This window comes from Thamnophis sirtalis, unplaced genomic scaffold (genome assembly GCF_051295495.1).
Source record: "Thamnophis sirtalis isolate CommonGarterSnake01/CBP01778 unplaced genomic scaffold, rThaSir2_p1.2 scaffold_12, whole genome shotgun sequence".
NCBI classification, from domain to species: Eukaryota; Metazoa; Chordata; class Lepidosauria; order Squamata; family Natricidae; genus Thamnophis; species Thamnophis sirtalis.
This window is the reverse complement of record NW_028261392.1, coordinates 58,008,359-58,035,510: the sequence shown is the minus strand read 5'-3', so window position 1 is coordinate 58,035,510 and position 27,152 is coordinate 58,008,359. Positions and strand designations below refer to the sequence as shown.

At 37.0% G+C, this 27,152-nt stretch overlaps 1 protein-coding gene across 3 annotated transcripts in view; it reads left to right on the top strand.

Annotated features, from left to right (window-relative positions):
- The window catches only part of COP1 (COP1 E3 ubiquitin ligase), a 104,351-nt gene that overhangs the window by 40,566 nt on the left and 36,633 nt on the right, over positions 1-27,152 (top strand). For all 3 annotated transcript variants that reach the window (XM_087726785.1, XM_087726786.1, XM_087726784.1), the window contains exons 12-18: positions 2,199-2,342; positions 8,823-8,931; positions 10,828-10,909; positions 12,969-13,085; positions 22,076-22,193; positions 24,637-24,761; positions 25,620-25,780. In XM_087726785.1, the coding sequence (XP_087582911.1) occupies positions 2,199-2,342; positions 8,823-8,931; positions 10,828-10,909; positions 12,969-13,085; positions 22,076-22,193; positions 24,637-24,761; positions 25,620-25,780 (856 nt within the window). The remainder of the gene's footprint in view (positions 1-2,198; positions 2,343-8,822; positions 8,932-10,827; positions 10,910-12,968; positions 13,086-22,075; positions 22,194-24,636; positions 24,762-25,619; positions 25,781-27,152) is intronic.

The window sequence follows — 27,152 nt, the reverse complement described above, 5'->3', positions numbered from 1 at the left end:
AGTTGCTTTCACAAGCTGGAGATGCATGATTCTCCAAATTTATTTCTAGTTATTTAGGAATGTCTGTAGGGTATCATTTTATGATACTCATCCCTGGGTCATTCTGGCTGGGTGTTGTGCAAACCATGGAAGGACATAGGACTGGTAATGTTTACATTTCACAATTGAACTAATCTTTTGGTGAAACTTCTCTCCCTTTGGATATACTTTGTTAAAACTAGAACCTTGATTTGTGTTTCTATTCACGATTGTTCAAAATAATCACTGTTTTTCTGTTTTGGACATTAATGATAAACTGTAATGAGTTTAAACTAGAAAATGGATGTCCCCAGTGTTTTTAATTTATTAAAATTATAGATTTATGAAGCACAAATGAAGTTAGAGATCTTTATCTTTTTTCCCCTACTGCTCGACCTGAAAATAATCTTAACTTCTCATAAGAGGATAAAGGCTTTCTCTTCTGGAAAATTTAAAATGTATGATATAAAATCAGAACCCAAGGGATTTCCAGAACTTTAGAGAAAATAGATGATAAATAATAATTTAATGAGAAGAAAGATTTTTGTACAATGTCTAATAAAACATTGTGATCGTTGTTCCTCTGACATAATTTTAAAAGTAGCTTCAAAACCTGAAGCTACTCCAAATTTGCCAAGTTTTAGAATTAGAATTTAGTTTTTTCATTTCAGAACAGTTTCTGGCATAGTGAGTGCAGTTTTCAAGCATTAAATTCAGCTAATTCAACATCTATACAGTTATAAGTCATGTTATATTTTTAACCAGAATTTGAATATCAATTTGGGGGTTCTTTGATATCTTCAAAAAAATGTGGTTTTTTTAAATAAAAAAATCTGATTAATGTGATATAGCTAAATGATACAAGTCTATATGGAGAACAGGAATTGTGATATCACAACCAACATTCCTTCCAAAGCATTCTCTTAATTTAAACCTATGCACTTCTCAAAATTGAGAAATGTGCAATAAAATTTCTTTCTAACAAACACATGATTGACAATGGTCTGCAAGCTTTGGTCTGCAAAACTCATTATAAATGTAACCCAGCACTTGACTTTTCAGACTTTGCTCTTTATCACCAGTTGTGTACTTTTAGTCAGAATTCTGCTTCCTTCTCATTATCAAATTTAACAAAATAAGTCCCCGTGGTTCTTCTATTTTTCCCCTTCATATAGAGCAGGAGTGAGTAATTATGGCCCTTTTATGACTTGTGGACTTCAATTCCCAGAATCCTTAGCTAGCTATGCTGGCTCAGGAATTCTGGGTGTTGAAGTCCACAAGTCATAATAGGGCCATAGTTAACCCACCTCTGATATAGATGAACCCTGCCAGCATTCTTCCAGTCACCAAGTGCAAGTACAGTCTTCACATCCAGGTTAAATGTAGCCAAGAGCCTATGCAATTGTTCCATGTTTTCATAATATTTGGGACTTCATTGTTTTCTTGGTCACTAAATTTCATAGAAATTGTTTTAATTGCATTATATATATGGAGTCAGACAACACTAAATCAAATAATTAATGGTTGCTTCCATTAAAATCACTCAGAAATTTCTCTGTCTTAAATTCAATTATTTGTAGTGCATTCTTTGTAACGTTCTAGGATGATAATTGCATCCCTTATTTCCCATGCTGCTCCTGATAGAGAAAAGGAAAGGATAGCCAACAATAGACAGAGTCCACTTATTTTAGTTAGGAAGTCACAATTATACACTAACTCATATGCAAAAACTGTGTACAATTCTTAGGTTTTATGGATAAATTGTCCTCCTTGACATTGGGATAGTTGGTAATGTGGCAATTTTAGAAGAAATAGCCAACCTGGCTCCGGTCTATTGTTTTATACAATGCTGAACAATTCAAGTCCATCTTTTGCATAAAAAAAATATCAGGAATAATATTTACTTCCCCACATGGTTTTCCTTTCTCTTGTTTTATTATTCTGGATTAAATTTCCTTTCTCCTGTTAAATTTATACTATCCAGTAAAAATGAACCAACAAGAAAGAAAATTTAGTGAGAAGGTACCCTTTTGCAAACTTAGGAGATAGAGATTTTGGAATCTTAACCTGAAAGTCGAAGATGATGTTCTCTGAAAAATAATATGCATCATTATAACAAAACTATTTATATGTTATATTGATAAGTTTGTGGCTTTTGTGTTTTTGTTTCTGTTTCTTAGTATTGAATTTGATCGAGACTGTGACTATTTTGCTATTGCGGGAGTCACAAAGAAGATTAAAGTCTATGAATATGGCACAGTCATTCAGGATGCAGTTGATATTCATTATCCAGAAAATGAAATGACATGTAATTCCAAAATCAGGTATGTATTGCTTCTCTTCCTCGACTTTAAAAATTAAGAACAGTGTCTTGTCTCCTGTATTTCCTGTACAGGTAGTTCTTGACTAACAACTATTCTCTTCTTTAAAAGAAAAAAACTAATTAACATTAAATGGTTCTGCAGAAAGATTATTCAGTGACAAGATGATAGAATTTACTGTTTAAATGTTTTGGTAAACAATTTGTCATAAAGAATCCAAATCAGGTTAATTATCTTTAGCTCTGACGATTGCTTATTCTTGGATATTAGCATTCTAGTAAGGATAGATGTATTTTGCTACTAATGTAATTTACCTTATAATATTAATGGAAATAAAAGCAACAAAAATGAATGCCAAGGCAGACTATCAATGATTTCTTAATGCAAGATTCATTATTATTTTCACTTTGACCTATGTACAGGTAGTCCTCAGCTTATGACCGCAATTGAGCTCAAAATTTATGTTGCTAAGTGAGAAATCTGTTAATGAGTTTTGCCCCATTTTATAACTTTTCTTGCCACATTTGTTAAGTGAATCAAAGGAGCTGTTAAGTTAGTAATATGGTTGTTAAGTGAATCTGGCTTCCCCATTGACTTTGCTTGTCAGAAGGTCGCAATACCCGTGACCCTGGGACTCAGCAACCGTCATAAATATGAATCAGTTGTCGAGCATCTGAATTTTGATCACAGGATCATGAGGATGCTGCAATGGTCGTAAGTGTGAAAATTGGTCATAAGTTACTTTTTTCAATGCCATTGTAACTTTGATCACTATGTGAACTGTTGTAAATCGAGGATGACCTGTATTGAAAAGTTAAAAGTTTGAAGTTTTTTTTCCTTACAAGATCTGACATAGGACTGTTGCTTTATTTATTTAACCTAACATTTTATTTACTAAGGGTAGCTTGTTTTTTTTTAAATTGGATTTTTCTCATAGCATATTTTACAAGCATGAGTAGACAATGACATGTTATATAAACAAAATTATTTCAACAGATGGAATGTATAACATATTCATTAATCTTTCCATTAATAACACAAGCTTCCCAGCATGCTGTATGGAAAACGTATCTTCTCATTTTTAACTTAGAACACTTTTAGAAAATGAAGAAAATTCAATACATTATGTGATAATTTATTTTGAAATTAAAATAGAATTAAAATTTATGTTGTGTGAAGAAGTTTAAAGAGGCATTAATTGGATATTTAATGAGTGCAAAATACAGGTGGGCCTGCTTCCCTGCTGTTCCATTATCCCTTGTTTCATTTATCTCGAGTTAATTTTAAAAAGCCAGACTTTGGTATCAATAGTACAGTTTTTCATTTGTGGTTTGGAACTTGTTTGTTTTTTTAAAATCTTTTTGTTTGGTTATTTTATGTAGGTGTAAAATAGCTAGAGAGCATTTTTTAGGGTTACACTGCGGCTGTTAGGCTAGTATTCCATATCAGCAGTCATAGTATCCTTCTAAGAGTTGGGATGTGTCGTTTTTCACTGGTTCTTCTCTTTTCTGAGTTTAGTTCCAGTTGGTGTTTAAGGAGTGGGGAGAATCAATAGAGACTGAAGCCCCTGCTTTGCAATATTGCCTAGGGCTCAGCACAACTGCTATATGAATTTACTGGGTAATATCAGATATCATCCATACTTAGATGATACCCAACTATTTTGGCCCATGACCCTGGGGCCTGGAACATATTGAATCATAAATGGGGTAAAAAATGCTCAGGCTCAATCAGAATTGAGTGGCTGTGAAAACAAGAATCTTCCATGGCCAGTGATTTACCAACATTAATTGTGGATGAAGTTGCACTACTTGTGACCAGAATTGTGCATAATTTGTGGAAGAGTTGTAGGATTCTGTTAGTGTAGTTTGCAATAAAGTAGAATTAGCTTATCTAGTTGTGATTCCTTTCTGGTTTTCCCTGTGGGAGCTGAGATCAATCTTGCAAGTCTGAAAGTACAAATCCCTCTTTCCCTCACTTCCCTCTATGGTCCGGGAAATTAGGAAGGATCTCTTCTGAGCCTCTTCTCCCTTCTGCTATCTAGCTATGGGCTATGCTCATTCCTATCTGACTTTTCCCTTGGCAGTGTTTCTTTTTGCCCAGTCTCGTAACATCTGTCATACATACCATTATACTTCTTGGCTCTGGCTTGAAGAAGAAGTGGCAGCTGTGACAAGAAGAGCCACTCCTTAGATGCATCTGGTATGCCAGTTATGTCCTTTCATGAATTGGGAGGCTTTTCTCATGGTCAGTAACGTCTTAGTCATCTCTTGTTTGGATTTCTGCAATGCCCTCTACACGAGGCTGTTGCTGAGGACCAATTAGAATCCAGCAGTATGAGTAGTTCTAGTCATACCTCGGTTTGCCAATGTGACAACTCTACTATGAGCCAAGGTGGCGCAGTGGTTAAATGCAGCACTGCAGGCTACTGCTAGATCAGCAGGTCAGCGGTTCAAATCTCACCGGCTCAGGGTTGACTCAGCCTTCCATCCTTCCGAGGTGGGTAAAATGAGGACCCAGATTGTTGGGGGCAATATGCTGACTCTCTGTAAACCGCTTAGAGAGGCCTGAAAGGCCTATGAAGCGGTATATAAGTCTACTGCTATTGCTATTGCTATTACTTCACAGGCTGTACCGGTTTCCATTTGGCTTCCAGGTATAATTAGAGATGCTGGTTAGCCACTTATAGAACCATTCAAGGTTTGGGGTTTTGATATCTATGGCATCTCTCTGGCTTTTGTCCATCTGTTAAGATCTTGCAGGATCAGCATGTGGTGGATTCCATCTATGAAATAGTATCATCTTGGGGGGATACCCAATAAGCTATTCCTTTGTGATTGCCCCTACATCCTGGAAGTATGTGTGGCACCAACAATGCCAGCCTTAGAAGAGTATAAACATCTAGCTTTTCCAGTGGGGCAGAGCCTTGTGTACCTGTTTCTTACATTAGTATATTTTTATTTATCTTATTTTCTTGTATAGTGTCTAGAGTTGGTTCAGTTCAGGTAGAATCGTCGTAGCATGGAGAAAAAACATTTCCTTTGTAAATAGCGTGAACGTAACTTCACGTAGTATCGTGTTTCCCCGAAAATACGACAGAGTCTTATTTTCTTTTTACTTACAAAATACGGCCTTCGGCTTATTATAGGGGAGGGCTTATTGTTTTGGGGTTGCCGGGCGGCTGGTCCCTTGCGAACTGTCTCTCAAAGAGCCGGGCACAGCCTCAGGGGCGAAGCAGGGCTGAGGTGACCAAGCTCACGAGCAACCTCCCGGCAAACCCCCTCTCCAGCCGGGCAGAGTGTCATTCACTGACCTAGGGAGAATCCCTAAGGCGCCAAGCCACGTGGCGCTCTGCCTGCTCCCCAGCTCCCGCAGCTTGGCACTTGCATTTACAAGCTATCCAAAAAATCTTTCTAGCCTTCAGAATAACGGCATTCATTAGCTTCTCAGTGTTTCTTCCACGGGCAGAAGAGTTCGCCTTTTTGAACCCCGTTTCTTAAGCCCAGCAACTCTTTCAGCCAGCCCCCAAAGTTAGGAGAGAGCCCACTCAGCAGATGGCAGTAGCTTGCAAACTTCCCTTCCTCGTTGTTTTTTGGAAGAAGCTGGCAGAGAAGATTGGAAATCACTGGATTGTGAGGTGCTTGGCAACCAGTCAAAACAGGTCTCCAAGCATCCAAAATGCAGTCCTGTGTTTGCAGGTGGGATGGTGGTGAAATGTTTTACAAGAGTCAGAAGTAATTTTTGTGCTGTAAAGCAGAGTTCCTCAACCTTTGCGGACTGGCGGGGGAGGAAGGGGAGAGGGGATTTTTCTGTATGAGTGGTAGGCACAAATGCAGTGTGTACGCACTCGCCCGCTGCTCGTGCAAATGGGGGCATGCAGATGCAATGCTATCCGCCTCTTCCGCAGTCCAGTTCCAGATAGGCCCCTGCCGTAAAGGATCCTTTCTGAGCCTATTCTAATTTCAAGTGATCGTCAAATGACTAGTCATAACTTGAAAACTGCCTGTAGATAACACACATCCAAAATAGCTTAAGAGTTTTATGCTAGGCAGGAAGTATATAGATCAGGTTTTTGCCCTTCAGCAGGTCATTGAAAACTATATGAATATGGTGGAAGCAAATAACAATTTCAAGAATAAAAAGAAACATATAATTGTATTGGTGTAAACTGCATTTAGCTATATCTACTTTTTTATCTCATGCCTTTAATTTTGTTGGCTTATTGCCTGTTTCTTTTTTGCTATGCTCTACATATAGTTGCTTATCTTGAAAGGGATCACAGTGATAAATATATATGTATTACATACTGTACCTTCAAGGAAGTTAAAGCACATTTTATTATAGGACCATTTAGTCTCTGGGATTCTAAAATCCCTCCTGCAGTGATCTGGAGTGAGTGAAATAGCAATGTAGATAAAATAACTTGATATGTTCGGCTGAGAATAAATTATTCCTGGTACATGCCTTATAGCAGCAGGTCCACGAGAAAATTTTGATGGTCTGAAGAAAAACTATTTGCATTGTTTATATTGCACTAAATACTATTTATCTTTTTTTAAAAAAAATCAAATTGGTGGTCCACGGGATTTAAAATTAAGAATTTAGTGGTCCCTGACCTCCGAAAGGTTGGCAACCCCTGCCTTATAGAGTAGGACGTGTTGAAATAGTATAGAATGGGAAAATAGATTTGGAAGGTACTAATGGCTAGGTTTTTGCACCATACTGGTATGGGTTTCTCTGCTTTAAACTAATTAAGACTTAAGGTGCCATGCTGTACATTTTGTAAGGCCTAAGGACTATTCAAAGCCTTGTCCTTTAGTGCAGAATAAAAAAATGTCATTAGGCCATTAAATTTGTTCTGTTGACACCTAAAACAGGAATTTATATCGAATTCAATGGCTGATTGAAATATAATGACAAATATGGCATACATTTCAAATATATTTACACTTAAGAAACAATTAATTGCGTGTCATTGAGTTATTTTCAGCTTTTTCTGACCATATAGTTAGATTTTCTCCATGATAATCTATCACTAAGGTGGCCTTTCAGGTCTTCCAATGTCATTGAAACCAAGTCCATCCACCTTTTTGTTGGTCATTCTCTTCTTCTCGTTCCTTCTGCCAATCCCAGCATTAGAACTTTCCCAGAGGGCTGGGTTTTCTCTTAACGTATCAAAGTAGGATGATTTGAGTCTGGTGATTTGTTCCTTGAGTAAGAATTCTGAGTTAATTTGCTTGATGATCCACGGTACTGCCAATGGTATTGTCAAGAGTCTTCTCCAACACCCAAGTTCAAAAGCATTAATTATGTTCCTATCCGACTGGTTTAAAGTCCAGTTTTTGCATCCATTGGATGCCATTAGAATATCTTTTCCTGAACCTTTGTAGCTCTTCTACCAAGTGCTAGTTTGAAATGAATTTTTGATGGCTTGTTCTTTTACTGTTGATGCTTGATGTGAAAAGGCAGAAGCTATAACTTCAGTATCTTCATTTGCAAATTCTAAGACTGGTTGTTCTACCTATTGTCATTGATTTGGTCTTCTTTTCATTTAATTTTCGTTCCTTTTTTCACTATGCTTTTTGTCTTTTATTATTAGAGTTTGCAGATCCTTTGCAGTTTTGGCTATCAAGGTAGTATCATCAGTATAGAATAGGTTACTGATGTTTCTTCCCCCAGTTTTAAAGCAATGTTCTTCTTCCAGTCAAGCCTCCCTTAATATGTATATTCAGCATTTATGTTGAATAAATAAAAGGAGATTTCTCAAATTTCTCACATTCTACTACCTCTCGCCAACCTGGAACACGTCTGTTTTACCGTATTCTGTCCCTACCGTGCTTTCCTGACCTGTATATAAGTTTCTTATGAAGACAATGTGACATTAGGATTCCCATTTTCTGAACACATCACACATCTTGATGTAATGGACACAGTCAGGTCCAATGGAGTATGAACTGATTTCTTTTTTTCATTTTCAGTTATTTAGCATGCATCAGCATAACATTAATTAGTCTTTTCTTAAGCCAATGTGAGCATCTGGCATCTTCTTTTCCATGTAGGGTTGTATTCCACATTAGATAAGCCTAAGCATTATTTTTCTAATATGTGAAATTAAGAATATTGTATAATAGTTTGCACACGCTGTTTAAAGTCTCTGTTTTTTTTGTTTTGGAATGCAGATGACCTCTTCCAGTCTGTTGAATAAGGGTCTCTCTTGCAACCGCTATCGAAAGAATATTTTCAACTTAAACTTCTTAAATACATGTTTCTTGATATACTAAAGTCTAGTGACACCAATAAATTTAGCTTTATTTTGCTTTATCCCATTTGAATTTAGAATTTTGGCCTAAATAACAACCAGGGTATGAAACTAGCAAATCTTCAGGGGATGCATAAAGTAGTCTGAATTATTACATTATCTAATACAACACCCATAGTTGTAGAATAAAATGTTTTCACATTTGTATTACCTCTCTTTTTCAGCTGTATCAGCTGGAGTAGTTACCACAAAAACCTTTTGGCCAGCAGTGACTATGAAGGAACAGTGATCTTATGGGATGGATTCACAGGTCAACGTTCAAAGGTCTATCAGGTAAAGGAATGCTGGTCTTGTTATGGGGAATTTGATCAAAAATATTACCAAGAAGTAGAGTTAAGAGAAAATGATTACAGATGAGACAATTTGGCCTCTGTAAGAAATAAATGAGTATGAGAGAATAAGTGGTTTGCATGTAAGTGCATGCAAAACAGAGAGGGGAAAGTTGGCTGCAAAAGAAAAATGGATAAATGTGTTCTTGTGTTTATAGGAAATGAACAAAATAGTATTATATATGTATGTATAGGAGTGTGTTGCAAAGAGTACTGTGACTTTGTGCAACATGTATGGTGTTTGCTCTAATATGGCCTTACTGTGGCCTTAAAATCTGAAGTGTCATAGTTGGTGCCTCCCAGTTTCATTTCTTAAGCCAAAAGACTTGGCTCTTCTGTTATAGAAATAGCCATAGTACTTAGACTTATATACCACTTCACAAGGTTTTACAGCTCTCTGTAGGCAGTTTGTAGAGTCAGCATATTACCCCCAACAATCTGGGCCCTCATTTTACCGACCCTGAAAGGATGGAAGTCTGAGTCAACCTTGAGTCGGTGAGAATTGAACTGCCGAATTGCTGGCATTCTGACCATTGAGCCACCACAGCTCATTGAAGATGAGTGTCATTAATCATTTGCTTTATGGTTTGGCATTGCAGATGCCAGAACCATTGATAATTTACATGTGATAAATCTGTCCTGTGGTATGTTGCTTTCAACATCCATTTTGTCCTTTTTAACTGTTTCACCATGGATAAAATTAAAAACTTGTTAACATTCTTGTTGAAAAAATCGTATTAAATTCTTGTTAAAAAGAAATCTAAAGAGTCATGATTTTTTAGCATTCACAAATAAACCTTATAAAGCACCACGTGCTTTCAGTAAATGATCTCTTGTATTGTTATTTCTGTTCCTTGACAATAAATCCAGCAGCTAGTCCTTCGCACCCAGAATCACTTTCGTACTTTCAATGGTTCTGATATTGACAAAATAGTTGTTACTAAAGCACTAAAAATGAAAACATTGCAGTGGACAAAGCATTTAAAATCAAAAATTAATTGATGAATAAGGATGCTCAACAATATAAGGTTGGAGATTGTTTAAGATTGTGAGAAAATTTATGTATTAATGTTTCAGTAGAATGTTTAAATTTATTATTCAAATAAACTATTGCAATAATTTATATCCTAGTTGCTTTGCACAGAGTTTGAAATATTTGATTCACTGAGTCAGTTGGTAGTAGATTATCCAAATAAAAATATAGGAGTATAATACCTTATACAAGCCAATACACTTGCTTCTTAGAATTCCAGCTTGCAGACCGCATTCAGATTCTTGTTTTCTCAAAAAGTTTTAATTTGCTTCTAGTTGAAAACTGAGTAGTAGAAGTTATTAAACTGAACTTTTTTTTAAAAAAAAAATGACTTTAAAATGTCCAATCCTAAATTAGAAACTCCAGCATATGTGGAATCACGTTTGAGGAGGCTAGAATATTGAAACGGATGTGCTAATTAAATAAAGTTCTTCTGAGAACTGAATCTGTAGACAAACATACTGCTTGTACATCATACTAAGTGGCTAATTTGTTTTTAGAGGTAAAATTTAGCAGTTGCCTCTTCAAAAATTCCATAAGGGATTACTAGCAAGTTGAAACTACCATTGTAAGAGTAATGTAAGATCTTCAAAATGCATTTTTTTTAAAAAAATTAATTAGGCATCGAGATAGCTCTCTTGGTGTCCTTGCTGAGGACAAACAGTACAGCCAGTTATATTGGGTAGAAGAGAAATAGTAAAGTTTTATCAATAAAAAAATAACCAAAGTTCTATGTATTTCATCATTACCTTGCTTATATTGAAGAAGTAATTTTCTATCCTATTTCTGTTCCCCATGACAAAACAGGAGCATGAGAAAAGATGCTGGAGTGTGGACTTTAATTTGATGGATCCTAAACTCTTGGCTTCAGGTTCTGATGATGCAAAAGGTATTGCTCCCCACTCCACCCCACCCATCACTATGCCACAGCTGAATTAATAGCTGCAGTGTTCTTTTTTTTTTACTGTTTGTATCTAGTTCTTAAAGGGAAGCTATTATCATTTAGTGAGGAGGAGTTTTATTTACCAGCTGACTTGTTGCAGAACCTGACTCTGAAAGACAGTGACAAGGTCACCTTTATGGTTTCTAAACTTGGGTTTTACCCCTTCTGTTCTGAACCCCTCCTCCGTCCAGTAAAGTATGCCGAGACAAGCTTAACTGGAATGTCACAGCACTTTATTAGCAAGAAACCAAAACCTCGGTGGCTGAAAGCCAAGCATAACAAACAGATGAGAACCTTGGCAGCAACTCAGACTTCGACAGATAACAGCTTCTCCAGCGTTAGGAATGATGTTGACTCCTGCAAAAGGGGCGTGTGCACAAGCATTCCTTTTATAGTCTTGAGAGGAGCCTAATTACCACCAGCTGAGTGCAATTACCTCCTGTAACTGCGCAACTGTTCCTTACGCCTATTAGTTCTCCAGTGCCGGGCATCCGGGAACAACTCCCTTGGCTCCTCCCCACTGCTGACGCCCAGATCACACTCCCTTGCTTCCTCCCCACTGGTCCAAGGCTCAGGCGCCTCCTGGTGGCCAACCAGTCTCTTTGCGCCCTGCTCGGAGTCGGAACCCTGTCTAGGGTCCTCCAAAGCCGACTCATAGGGTCCCTCGCTGTCGGAGTCTGTTGGCAGCTCCAATGGCTCCTACTGGGCCACAATACCCTTCTATTTCAGCAGCTTAGCTACTATTTCACAGTGGCTTTCAATTCTATAAAGATTTTTGTTTATTAGTTAGCTTATTGCAGACCCAGATGCTGATTTAGGCTGAGAAGAAATCACTGACCCCTAGTCATACAACTGGTTTCTATGTCTACAGAAGAATTGGAACCCGATTCTCTTGACAACTACACAACACTGGCTCTCTAGGCACAAATATCATATGCAAAACTTTTTGATAATAAAATATATGTGTAGGATTCTTCACATAATAAAGTAAGTTATATACTTTCAAGCCACATGGAAATATGAGGAAATAGGTTCAGTGCAACTTCTTTCCCAAATATGTGTTTAAGCTTTGTGTGTGAAATTGTATTGCAGTCACAACAAAGTATCTCTTTAACTTGCTTTTATACTTTCAGTTCTGTTATTTCTATTTTATGACTAGTTATGGCACTACAGCAGTCATTTTCTGAATGTTCAGTTCTGTACTTAATACAGTAACCATAGCATCATGCCATGTTTTCGAATTTGAAATGTAAGCAATGGGCAAAATAGTTGGTACTATAATCAAACAACCATTTTATGAATAGTAATTAAAAGATAAATACATTCTGTTTTTATATAAAAGGGTTTTGACTATTGATTTGTGCAGGAAAAGAACTTGATGTTTACCATATTGTAAAAAAAATCTGATTGCTTTTGGAACTGTGATTGAAAAGGGTTTGGTAAAAATTTATCATACTGTCTATTTTCTTTTTTTTATCAGTTCAGTTAATAGGAAAGGTGACTATAAGTTTCAAGTAAACATTAAACTAAAAATGTTTGAAGTTTGAAAGACTTAATCCAAAAACTTTGCTAGTGTGTAATATTTTCTAGAAGAATAAAACTCAAAAATATTAAACAAAATTCAGCAGAAATTAAAAATAAGTCTCTTGTGCTTTGGTTTTATATTAAGGCTACATGTTGGTTTATTGCATTATGTCCCAAGATAGTTTAGAATCTCTTGTGTTTGAGTGCTGTCTTTCTTCCCTGTCTGGAGTGCAGGGAATGTGGCTGGTGATGTCATCATATCATATATATTTTGTAAGAGGTCTTGCAGAGCATTTGGAATTCCCACTAATCCATTGTGAAGATTGCATGAGATCCACATGTAAACATTGCTTACTATTGTTATATTTCTATTTAGCAGTGAAATAATAAAAGGAAAAAAAATACTTCATTTGAAAATCCCATAAAAGCAATTGCAGCTTAATCTACCCATTTTGCTTGTGTTTCTTTTATCTCTCCTTAGTGAAGCTATGGTCAACCAACCTGGACAATTCAGTAGCAAGCATTGAGGCAAAGGCAAATGTGTGTTGTGTAAAATTCAGCCCCTCATCCAGGTATCATCTTGCTTTTGGCTGTGCAGGTAGGTGAAACAATTTGCTCTTTTTGTGTGGGACAAAATGAATAACATGAAAAATAGGGTAGATTTTTTTTATATGTTGATGTGTAAGTGTTTTTGAGTATCTAGCCATTTAGACAATGGTTTATAATGATATACGGCCAAGTGGTGGCTACAGTCACATATCTAGAATTAGTCATTTTTGAAATAGGATGCCACTGAAAATGCTGGAATTCTGCTTACTGTTGCTTCGAGTAAATGCTGGAGGAATGAGAATTTCAGTTCTCTGTTGCTATCTTTTTGAAAAGAATGTTAGAAGCTTTCCAGTATTGTTCCGACATGATTTGGGCAGCAGACCAAGAAATTTATAACTCAAGGAAGCTATAGGCACAATCATAATAAGTTAGATTGTTGTGAGGAAGAATTCCTGGAGCAAAAACAACAAGAACTTGTAGGAGCTAGTCATTCTTATTTTGCATTCTTTTTTAGGAGATATTTTAGATAGATAGCATTCTGAAAATATAACTCAGTTTTACCTATTGAATCCTCAAAAGCTAAAGTAATTGCTTTCTGTCCAGGAGGCAACTCTTCAGGATAACAGGGCCAATAATTCTTTCACTTAAGATGGAGTTTTCAATTTAGTTATACAAGGTGTACAAATGCCTAACTCCAAAGAACTCTGGATATTGGCTAATAAAATACCAGAAAAATAAGGGAGAAAGACAGCAGAGTGATGGCATTCAGGGGGAAAATCACATTTTTTGTATATATATATATTTATATACAATTTATATATGTACACAAACACACACACTTTTTGTATATAATTTGTATTAAAGAATTTTTTAAATGAATAAAAACAAATTTTGAAGAGAAAAGCAGTGTAAGGAAAGTAAGGAAAAGTAATAAGAGAAAAAATATAAAAAAAATAAAGAAAAGTAAGGAAGCAAGTTCTGGTCTTAATAGCGGTCAAAGTACATTTATATTTTACACTCTTTCTCTAATGTTGCTGCATAATTTCCTCCTTTCCATAGTCTATCTTTTCTAATCATCAAACCCATAAATCACAAGTTCATTATTTTTCTTTCTTTTTTCTTAGCAAAAAGTCCACAAGGGATTTCTATTCACTAATAAATTAGTGAATGTAGTTACTGTCCTTTCTCTAATAAATCATTATTATGTTTTAAATAACCTCCAAAGCTTCTGGCAAAATTTGACATGTTGACTTTAACAGCTCTCTATATCAATTTGTGTGTATCAGGCCAAGATTCTTGTTTCAAAGTTAGATAGGATTGTTCTATTTAACAATATTTTGATATCATTGGAATAGAGCAGAGGGATGGGACGGAATAGAATAGAATAGAATAGAATAGAATAGATTTATTGGCCAAGTGTGATACACAAAGAATTTGTTTTACATTTTTTTTAATTTTCAGTTGATTCAACAGCAGCTACGTTACAGCTCTCATACGGTCTTCCCAGTCATTCAGGATTAATTCTTTGATTGACTTCTTTCTAAACACTTAAATTGCTACCTGAGATTTTATTCAGTCAGTTAGAATTCATAGAAATCTGTCTTTTGTCAAGTCTCTGGATATATACACTCTACTTAGGTTGGTTTATACACAGTGGGAGAGAAAATTAAAGATAAGCGGGCAGCATTATTTTGTCAAGAGAAAATGTGCCGTATTTACTGTACTTTTTTCTTCATATGAATTTTATTTGAACAGCTGCTATAGTCTAGACAGAGTGATGATTTTGTATTTACTGTCTTTCAGTGCTTTGCAAGCATTCTTTGGATTTCGATGTTGATCTATATAAATAGCTGCTTCTTTTTTTGTGTTGTTTAGAGGAGACATAAAAGAGACAATTGGGCAAGAAATACAGTGAAATTGACAGCCAAAAATATACTCATGGACTACAGAGACAGTGTTACATTGGAATATATAAACATGTTACAGGATTTCAGGAAACTATATATTAGTTTTTATGGATGCTGTCTTTAACATTTTGTTTTGTAAGATGTTTCCAGAAATCTCATACAGGTGAATGAATCTTCAAAATCTTGTTTTTGGATTCCATCTACCCACTCTTCTTCTTTCCAGAACTTTTCTAGCTCAGGAATATTCTTAAGTCTCCTTGCATATGATGTCTTGGATGACAAGACAACAGTCTAAACCAGTGTTTCTCAACCTTGGCAACTTGAAGATGTCTGGACTTCAACTCCCAGAATTCCCCAGCCAGCGAATGCTGGCTGGGGAATTCTGAGAGTTGAAGTCCAGACATCTTCAAGTTGCCAAGGTTGAGAAACACTGGTCTAAACCAGTGGTTCCCAACCTTTTTTTGCCCATGCCCCACCTAAGCATCTCTAAAATCCTGATGCCCCCTGCCCCACTGTGACATATAGTTCTTACTTTACTCAAAAAGTGAACTCTACTCATGTGGAGGAAGCCTATAGGTCATTAACTTGGTTTAGAACAAGGTTCAAATTGCCCCCATTAAAAATCAAATTGTATCTTAAATTAGCTGTGAAGCATTTAAGGGGGGGGGGGGGACACAGATTTTGGAATCACTTTCACAGTCCTCAGAATTGAATATTATTTCTCTTTTTGCATTCCACTAAAATCAGGATGTTATACTACCTAAATTTATACTTATCCTTTCACCTGTTTCCAAATATTTCATAACATGAAATTTACCTAATGCTTTATCCATCAGAAATTAGGTTGAAATTTTAATTGTGCAGTCATCCACCATTCTGAGATCTCTCTCAATAAGTTATCCCAGGTCCCCTGTGACATTAGTGTGTGCATAGATATTAGTTGATTGATTTAGTTATTTATTTTTGTTTCAACGTGCATCACTTTGCAGAGGCTTACATTGAATTCTACTCTGTCATTACCAAGACTTTAAAGAATCAATGTGTTTTAAGTGACATAAGCGCATTCATGGATTCATGAATGGTCAACCCATTTTGAAACTTGTTTCTCCGGCCTGTCTGAACTGAGTTTTCATAGCTTTTAGGGATGCTATTTCTGAACTTATAGACATCATTTCTTTCAAAATGTACTTTAAAACTTCCTTCCAATTTACAGTTCTCTCAGCTAGAAAATTGGCACAGAATTCAGTTCCCTGTTCTAATCAAACTTTGCACTTTTCACTGATTTGAATGATTTTCTGTTCTGACCCCCTCCTCCATCCAGTAATGAATGCCGAGACAAGCTTAACTGGAATGTACTTTAATTAGCGAAAAACCAAAACCTTGGTGACTGAAAGCCAAGCATAACAAACAGATAAGGACCTTTGCAGCAACTCAGACAAACTCAGACAGCAATAAACACAGATAAGGCTTGGCAGCAATCCAGCCTGCCAAGCTCACAGTAATGTCCTCTGACATTTAATCCTGCGTTGACTTCTGCAAAGAGGGCCGTGTGCACAAGTAGCTTTTATAGTCTGGAGAGGAGCCTAATGACCACCAGCTGAGCGCAATTACCTCCTGTAAATGCGTAATTGTTCCTGACGCCTATTAGCTCTTCGATGGCGTGCATCCAGGAACAACTCATTGTTGATGTCAGGATCACACTCTCTTGTCTCCTCCGCACTGGTCCAAGGCTCAGGCGCCACCTGGTGGCCAACCAGTCTCTCTGTGCCCTGCTCGGAGTTGGAACCCTGTCCAGGGTCCTCCACATCCTCCAGGGCCGACTCATAGGGCCCCCTCACTGTCGGAGTCTGGTGGCAGCTCCAACGGCTCCTGCTGGGCCACAACAATTTCCCATACTTCACATTTTTACTTATTTCCAATTTAATTGTGTATAAAACTTCAAATTCTATAGTTTGTTTGGGGTTTTACATTTACAGGAGAAATTGTATTGTTACAAGCCAGACATTCACATTTCTGAGGTTGCATATGGCTGTGCCTCTGTTGCTGCACTGCCTTTCTATATTAGCTAACAAAAGATCTCCAGGTCAGTCACCTCAACTGAGAGACTGCATCATTTTGGTCCACAGGCATTCCTAGTTGACAGTACATCCCATTCCTACAGAGGAGTCACTACATCAGTTGTTTTATTATTTGTTTTCTCATAGCAATGATGATTGCAACCTTGTTTTTCCTGGAGGATAAAATTGAGGATATTGAGCCCTGACATGCATCAATTCCAATACTTTTCAGGGACACCAATATATATGGTAAATTCTCTTTCTTTTGCAAAATTCATAGTTAAAGTCTGCAGCTGTGCTCAACAGCTCTCACAATTACAGAACTCTGCTGTTTGACAAGCAGATAATGTTTAATTCTCAGTTACAGAAATTAAAGTGTGTTGATTTTTGTGTACAAATTCAAACATCAGTTTTTCCTAATAATGAATGGCTTAAAACTATTTTAAAACCACCTTGCATTCAACCTTTTCATCTTGGCCAATTACATTTTTGAATGAGATTACTTTTATGTTTTGGGTAGAAATATATTTAATAGAACTTCTACAAGCCATGACATACATACATACATATATACATATAAATAAAAAGTCCCTGATGTGTGAAGTTTTATTTCCATCACTTGATGAATGTCATCTGTAACCTCCAGCTATATGGAAGCTGTTTAATTCAAACGTTTAAAAGTGTGCCTGGCGTTCACGTTTAGGCTACCTTTTGGTCTACCTTGCAGATAAATGGTATTATTAGACATCCATTTAAAAATAATATAGTAAACAGCTGATGGAGTGCAGTATTGTAAGAAGTTTGATTGCAGAGTTAAATCTTTGTCTCACATAAGATAAATAGAAAAGATTACCCATCTAAAATACATAATCGTTTTAATACTAATAAACTAAATCTGTAGATTATACAGTACTTGGAGGGGATCTAAAATAGGTTAAAGCAGTGAAAAAGCATTTGTAACCCTCTGGTTTCCTCTCCTTGCATTTTCACAATTTTTTTCTTACCTTTTAACATTAAAAATAATGTTATTGGATTTTTTAGTAAACGTAGTAAAAACTATTACAAATTCAACCACAAGGAAAAAGAAAAGTAAAAAAACCATCTAGAAGGTGCGAGGGGAGAAAAGAGAAAAAAGTAAGAGAGTAAAGAAAAAGAAAACAGGTGGCAATAATAAAGAAGTGGCTTCCAATCTTCATCACATCGAGTAAGTTTTTCACTCTCTTAAAATTACAAATGAAAAAATTCTTCCCATAGCCTAACATAGAAAGCCACAAATTGTCATGATTAGTGTTTGCCAGAAATGTTGAACAAATACCAGATAATGTAGCTTTGTATTCCTCTTTTTGCTCTTCACAATCTTGACCTTTAAACATTCCAATAGCATCATGGGATTTGATATTTCCTCAATTTTTTTGGCTTTCAAAAGAAGGCTTCAAAGGTTTCAGCAGCCTACTTTGTAAATCCCATAAAGAGGTTTGACTTCATTCAGGATTTCTTCTTGCAGCTGTCCCTTGTCCAGATCCTTTTCTTGGTTTGACTTTTATAGTCCTATTGTGGTAATCTCAATTTGGTTGTCTTCCAAACTTTCAAATTCTGTGTCACATAAGAGTTGTCTTTTTAAATTTTTCTCATCAAATAAAAAGTTAACCATTGAAATATGTAAAATCTGAAATTTAAGATGTACATGAAATTATATCAATCTTTGTTATGTTCCTAGACTAGCTAATACAAACATTGATTTAATATTCCTCAAAATATTTTAGCTGTTTCCTACCCTGAAAGTATTTTCTGCCGGTGATCTAGATTAAAAAGAATATTGACTGGGTTGAATGTGGTTTGAGCCATTGTTCTACACTACTGTGGCAAGGACACTAAAGAATGAAGATTAAAAAGCACTTATCACTGTTTCCTTGATATGCTCTTGATTCTTGATATTACTGGAATTATCTCAATTTTTAGAGCATCTTAAATCCATAGTCCAAAAGGAATAGAAAGGCCCTAAACAGTATTAACTGTGACAATACCATCATAAATCATTTTGAGAAGCTTCTGCAGTGACTAGAGTACCTGAGATTTTTATATTTCTTACTAGTAAAAACAATAATTTTGTTTCTTTAGTAGATCACACTTTTATCTTTTTCAGCCAAAGGTTCATATGATCTGTTGTAAGTTAGTGTAGATATTGTATTTATTTATTTAACTGTCATCAGGGAGACCCAACTTCTAATTTCCTCTCTCAGCCATACAAATTCACTAGATAATTTTGAGCCAGTCATGTACACACCGTCTCCCTGTGCATCCTATTTTAGTAGGTGGTTGTTATGAGGAAAAATTGTGAGTGGAGAATGGCATATGTGTTGTTTTTAGCACTTGGAGAAAAAGGCAGGATAGAAATATAACAAATAAATATAATGAGTCTGATAACATGTTTAACTATGAAACATGGCACACTGTTCAAGCACTATTTAATGTGATGGGCATTAATCCTGATGTCAAAAATGGCAACTTTGGATGAATTTAAAAAAATAATGACAGCTCAATTGGGCGTGGAGACTACATTCTAAAATAATAAATTATTGAGTGACTAATTTAAGAGCATTATAGCCATTCAGATATTAATCAGAACAGGAGTTGATTGATAGCATATGCTACATATGCTGGGCTGGCGCCATATGCCATCAAGATACAGTTGTTTATTACAATATTTGGAAGAAGAATTCAAAGCTGCAAGCAGATGTTTTGACTCGCTTCATTTATTCCCCATACTTGTCATTCTTCCTGACATAGATTAATATATTGTCCGTATCATTTAAAATGTGGCTGTTAACATAGATTCTAGCTTTTTAGCTAAAAAGAAAGCATCAGTTAGTAAATACTTTATTATTTTGCATTTAAAAGTTATTACAACTTTTTTTCCAGAGAAATGTTCATTTTATTCTCTTGTAACTACAACATAAGAGTGACTTTAATAAATATTAGACAGATAGTTTTGTTGAGGCTGAAATGATCTATAGTCCACTTTGGCCAGCTACACAAAACGTTGAACACTTCCACAAAAACTCCTGTGCCTTTCTAAACCAATGCTTTTGTCTGAATCTGTAGATCAGTTACAAATTCACAGAATAGTTTTAGAATACTCTTGCTGATTGAGGACACTCATTTCATTATGCAGTGCTATGTTGTGTAATTCAAGTAGTTTTCAACTTATGACATGTAACTTAGCTACTGTTTGAAGTTACAACTTACCCGAAAAAGAGCCTTAGGAACCAGATAAGAAATTCCAGCAGTCCCTCCTCTCCCACGGACACGTGACCACATTTTGGACACTCAGCAACATTGCTGCATTTATGGTGGATTGCAACATTCCGTGGTGATGTGACATGTTTCACAATGTTTTTGCTGAAAACTAGCACTTTCATGGTTTCAGCAAAAATGTGCCAGCAAACAATGGATTTGCTTAATGAACACTCTAAAAAAAATGTAAAGTCAGATCAGTCGCATGATCAACCCATTTTATGACCATTCTGACTTACAACTATAATAGGCAGGCTCCATTTTGATCATAACTGGAGAACGTACTGTACAGTATTACTGCTGGTCAAATTTGAACAACTAGCATAATAGATAGAATTTATTACATGGAAGCATCCTGAGAAATTGGGTGTCTCAAATAAACTAAGCTTGATCAAACTGGTCAAGTATCTCTTCCTCTTTGCACTGTAGCAGAAATATCCAGTTGGCATGCAATACTTATTTGTGACAGTTCCAGCTCCTAGTAAGCTCTTCCAAATCAGGGCATGTTGAATAGTGAAGCACAGTTTCTGAGCAGAAATAGTCATTTCTAGGGGTCAAAATCCTGCCTAGGATTGAAATCCGTGGGATTTAAGCAGGAGCATGATGGAGGACTTTGAATTTGAGGGTGTCAAGCAGCATTTAACTCATGACAGATGTCATGTTACATGTGAATGATCTTGGGAAACAGGAAAGGGATAGTTGGGATAACAGTAAGATAAGAGGTGGCCTAGCCCACAGAAGGTATCTGGTGTGGCAAATGACTCAGAAGGGAGCACACCTAATTTTTTGGGCTATAAATGTGACAGTGGAAAAAATTACATTCAGATTTGCAAGATTCTATTAATGTCACCTTACACTAAAATAGAATTAGTTCATCTGAGCACACTTGATTTGATTTTATTGTATTTCTATGCCGCCCTATTCCCAGAGGGACTCAGGGCAGCTCACAAACCAAGTAGGGGGGGGGGATACAAACAAGAGAAAAAAGAGACAACGGACAAAACAACACAACAATTTAAAAACGATCAACAGCCACACAATTCGAGCGGGGACGGGAACTCATCAGCCCCAGGCCTGTCGAACAGCCAGGTTTTAAGGACTTTGCGGAAAGCCTGAAGGGTGGTGAGGGTCCGAATCTCCACGGGGAGCTCGTTCCAGAGGGCCAGAGCAGCCACAGAGAAGGCCCTCCCCCAGGTGGTAGCCAATCGGCATTGGCCGGTGGATGGAATTCGGAGGAGGCCTAGTCTGTGGGATCTAATTGGTCTGTTGGAGGTAATTGGCAGCAGGTGGTCTCTCAAGTACCCGGGTCCAATACCATGAAGGGCTTTATAAGTGATGACTAGCACCTTGAAGCGTATCCGGAGACCAATAGGCAGCCAGTGCAGCTTGCGGAGGATAGGTGTAACGTGGGTGTACCAAGGTGCACCCACAATCGCTCGCGCGGCTGCATTCTGGAGAAGCTGAAGTCTCCGAATGCTCTTCAAGGGCTGCCCCATGTAGAGCACTTTCTATTTGGATTACCTTGCAAGACTGACAGCAGTGATTTTTTTTTAAATGCTGGCATCAGCAATATTTTTTTTTCTTTTATATGAAGGAGATGTTATTTCTTTTAATTAGGAGGAAAAATTAGAAACTTGTCTTGCTTGATAATTAGAATAAATGGGAAATAAACACCTCCTGCCCCAATCTATGTAGCCTTATGTTCAGTCTGTTTTTGCATTATTCTCGCATTATTTGACTTGACTATTATCTTTGGGTTTTTTCCCCACATTTCTCCCAAGATCACTGTGTCCACTACTATGATCTTCGGAACACTAAACAGCCCATTATGGTCTTCAAGGGACACCGCAAAGCTGTTTCATATGCAAAATTTGTTAGCGGAGAAGAAATAGTCTCTGCGTGAGTATTGTAAAAAGCTTCTACCCTTTTTGATTCTTGGTGAATTTCAGAAAATCGGTATTTTGCACAGCTTATGAGCAAGATTGTATGCTCATACTCTGTGTTTGTGTGAACTGTCAACTTGCACAGCATATTCTAGTACTTTTATTAGAACAAAAATAGAAAACTCTTTCTCACTTCTTTTGGATCCAGAGTGTCTCATTAGTGCTGAAGAAACTGAGAAAGATAGAGGTATATAACTAGTAGCTTTTTGTTTTGTTTAGTTCTCGTCTGTTCAGCCACACTTCTAGGAGTTGCCGACAACATACTGAAATAAATGCTTAGTTCTGTGAAGACTTAAATTCACGTTTCTCTTTAGTATAGTAGTGAAAAAGAGGCAACGTTTGATGCCATTATTTTTCTGAAAGGTAGATTTTTTTAACTTGCCGATGTTCTAAGAATTGCAGGAGTGCCCTCATGTGGTAACATACAACCTGAGATTTGCTGCATTTGAGGACTTTCAACTTTGGAGAGTTAGGCAGCAACCATTCGATCAAATTAAGGAGTAAACAATTAGCAGAAGGCAATTTATGTAATGATTAAACTACATTTGGAGTTTAAAAACACTCCAGGCAAAACCTTATCCTTTATTTTAACTTGCGTTAGTTCAGAAGATTGAAGAGAGGCATATCAGTTTTTTATGTACATGAATGGAAGCAATAAGACTTCTTTTTTTTCTATTTTGCCATTGCCTGCTTTCTAGGGCTGAGAGTGATTGGCTAAAGGTCACCCAGCTGATTTGTACTTATGGCAGGATTAGAACTCATGGCTTCTTGGTTTCTACCTTGGGGCCTTAATCCCTACACCAAGCTGGCTCATAGGGATGATAGGAACTAACAAGAAATAATGGGTACAAGTTGCAGCTGTCTAGATTTTGCTTAACTGTAAGCAAAAATACCCTGATGCTCAGGTCTGTACAGGTAGTCATGGTGGTTCGGTGGTTAGAATGCGGTATTGCAGGCTAATTCTGCAATTCAGCAGTTTGAGTCTCACCAGCTCAAGGTCGCCTTAGTCTGCCATCATTCTGAGGTTGGTAAAATGAGGACCCAAATTGTTGGGGGCAATATGCTGACTGGGTAAACCGCTTAGAGCAGCGGTTCTCAATCTGTGGGTCGCGACCCCTTTGGGGGTCGAATGACCCTTTCACAGGGGTCGCCTAAGACCATCGGAAAACACATATTTTTCAAAAAATACAGAAAACATATAATAATTTTATGGTTGGGGGTCACCGCAACATGAGGAACTGTATTAAAGGGTCGCAGCTTTAGGAAGGATGAGACCCACTGGCTTAGAGAGAGCTGGAAAGCACTGTGAAGCGGTAAATAAGTCTAAGTGCTATTGCCTTGGTTTATGACCATTTGTTTAGTAACTATTCAAAGTCACAGCAGCACTGAAAGAAGGGATTTAAACCAGTCCCTGAAGTAATGGCAGCAATGGCTTCATCCTGCATTGCAGCTCAGAGGCTTCTTGCAACCCCAGAGTCATAGTATACTAAGAAACTCAAGAGTCAGAGCCTACTCCTTCCATGGCCTCCCTAAACTCATGCTGCACTGCAGCAGGACCCCAATTTACACACAGCTTGCATTGGGCCTCTGAAGGCTTCCTCTTCACCCCTGAAGCATCCCCCATGCTCTCTCTTGCTTAACGACTACATGTGTATGGAGTTACAAAGGCAACTAGGACTGCTGTGTTTGCTGTCGCTAAGTGATGCGGTCACATGGCATTGCGTTTTATGACCATTTTGTGTAATGATGGAAACTCCAATCCCACTTGTCATACATTGGGGACTACCTGTATAATAATGGAATAGTGTACTATGTACATTTGGGTTCACTAACTCTAGGAATTTTAAAAAGAGTCTGGTCAGTTGTCTATTGTGGATGGTTTAATTCGTTTTGCTCACATTAAGGATGATCCTTATCATCCCTTTCAATTCCACAGTTCTGTGATTCTATAGAACAGGTATTCTTTGGGATTCATTCCAATGGCATAAGCCTCAATGAATTAAATGTAAGAGTAAAGTTATGTAAATTTCAATAAATTTAACATGGTTTTACAGAAAAATGTATCTTGGGATTCTCCATGGCTTTTTGTTTTTCTATAAATATGTATCATCTAATAAGTTACAAGGCTATTAATACTAAAGCTGACTTCTTTACTTAAGTTTTATTTACCTTTTCCCAAAGGACTTAAAGTGTTTTTGCTTGGAAAACAAACCTTTGCAGAACCCAGGGAGTGGTTTCTGTTAAATGCAGCTTCCCTCTCTGCTTGCATTGTCCCAGACACAGATGGTACCAGAAATCTGTTTTCCGCCTAACTTAAGTTTTACACTGTGCTGATTTTGCCTACCTGGGAGTCTTTCCTGATTTCCAATTTATTTATAAGTTTGTATCTCTGTCCTCAGGTCAACAGATAGCCAACTAAAGCTATGGAATGTAGGGAAGCCACATTGTTTGCGTTCTTTTAAGGGTCACATCAACGAGAAGAATTTTGTAGGCTTGGCATCTAATGGAGACTATATTGCCTGTGGTAAGTAAACAGCTGTTTGAGCAAAGAAATTTAAATATACTGTTAAGTTTAAGCATTTATCAATGTCAAGTTTATGGCAATGTATTACAATAAAATTGAATACACTATGAAATATCAACAAACTCATTGAAATGATCCATCCCTTTTCTTGATAAAAAAGAAAAACTTATGTTTAAAAATATGCCTAACAGCTGCCTGCCCATCTGTTTTCAAGAAATGTAAAAAGAAGGAGGTTCAAAACTTTGAGAACATACGTAGAAAATGTTTGTTTATCCCAAATCATTATAGTTCAAACCAACTGAAAAAACTGAGTAATCTTAAACTTCAAAACGACAAGGAAAAGAACTATTTTTCAATTTTGCAGTTGGTAATATAACATAACTTTAGTACCATAACATAGCTTGCTGGTCTTTTCATAGTGAAAAATATCTCCAGTCCTTCAGCGTAATCTCCTTTGGTCTGTACGCTGAACTTTTTATTTCTTCTTATCTTCTAAATCCTGTTTGGTATTTCAGCATTCTCCTTGAACTCTAACTTCTAAAACAGGTCATAGAAAATATCTTCTGGCATCTGGAGTCATGCTGTTGCACAAAAAAGTTCCAAACATTACATCTTCAGGTGTATGCTTCTTAAATTGTATTAACCTTGGTAATTGCCACCTTTCATTCACTTTCTGAGTATTCAATACTTGGAATGAGTTGGTTATAACAAATCATACATGTTCTAATTAATCTTAACTCCTATATTAGGGTTTTGTACTTTAACCAGTAGAAAGGTTTTAGTGGAAAATTTAGGTTGAGCTGGAACTGACAGAAATCAATATTGTAAACCAACCTGTATTTTTGTTTTTGATTGTAGGAAGTGAAAATAATTCACTTTACCTGTACTATAAAGGTCTCTCAAAGACACTGCTAACCTTCAAATTTGACACTGTCAAAAGTGTCCTGGACAAAGACCGTAAGGAGGATGACACAAATGAATTTGTCAGTGCTGTATGCTGGAGGGCACTACCAGATGGGGTAAATATTTTGATTCTTTTTTTCTTCTTACCAAGAAGCAAAATAATTTGCAGGCCATTTATTTGGATCAACCTCAGTCTAGTTGTGAACGTGTCAGATTAATGGAAGTTTTCATTCTGGATCCTTAAATGACCAAGAATAGGCTTTCTCTAGAATAATAGCGACTACTTCTACTTAGAATTACCAGTGTAGAAAGAGGAATATAAGAGGATGTTAATGGATTATCCAAACAGTTATCACTGGACTATTATGCAACAAATCTTATCTTTGACCTGTATCAGGCTTTGTACTTCAGAATTCAGTAGCTTTCCTCTTTCGACAAAGATTGTATTTAATTTTTTCTTCGTATAGTGGTTTTAGTGTATAGATAACTTCTTAGCTACGACCCGGGAGTCTTTTGCTCCTAACAAACGTAATGCCTCTTATTGCTTTCTCAGCCCAAATAGATGCCTGTTAAGCATCCCTAGCCATCGTAAATTGCTGTCCCTCCTCCCAATCACATGGCTTCATGTTAAGAAGTCAGCTTTATGGCTGGTTGTATTGTTGTGTGGTCACATGACCTTCATTCACAGTACTTTTTGCTGGTTTCCAGCAAACAAAAATGTCCACTGAGATTAACAGGTTCAGTTAAAAACCATCACATTTGGGGACTTCCTGTGGTGAAGTCATTGTGCTTGGAGCTGAGGAACGGGATTTCTCGTAACCTCTAACTCTTAACTTCTTCGTTTGAGCTCATTTCTGAGCACTGCGGATCCTGAAGGGACTGGTAGATTAAGGGGGAAACTCTGAAGACGCTGGGGTGATAAGGCAAATCCCCCAGCGGGTAGGAGAAACCCACTAAACGGACGAAGATCTATCCTGCCACTTGGTCAGGACTGGAGCGATGGCAACTGCATAAGAAGGAAGCAGAGAGAGAAAGCAGTTGAAATTGAGACATCTAATATTATTATTGACAACCCAAAGAAAAGGAGAACAACGCAAAATTGGCAGAGAGGGTGAGCTGGAAAGAAAGAGGCTCTGTGACGGAGACTGTTTTTGCAGTCCAGATTTTTGCCGAAAAGTAGTGAGAGCTGAGACGCTGAGTTGGAATTGACAGTGTGAATAACTTGAACGGAAGTGACCACAGTGAGAAACCCGCCGATAGGAGAGGGACGAGAAAGAACTAAAACCCGGCGTGGACCCCAGGAGTGGGATATAGTAGCTACTGAGAAGACTTGGAAAGCACACACAGGATTGTATAACAGTCGGGTTCGTTGTTGATTTTTTCCCCCTGCTCTTCCTTCTATTCTTTTGTCTTTCCAAAGAATAGCAGAACTTTGAACTTTAAACAGTTTCAACCGTGAACAATAAACTTAGGTAACGAAGGGAGCAA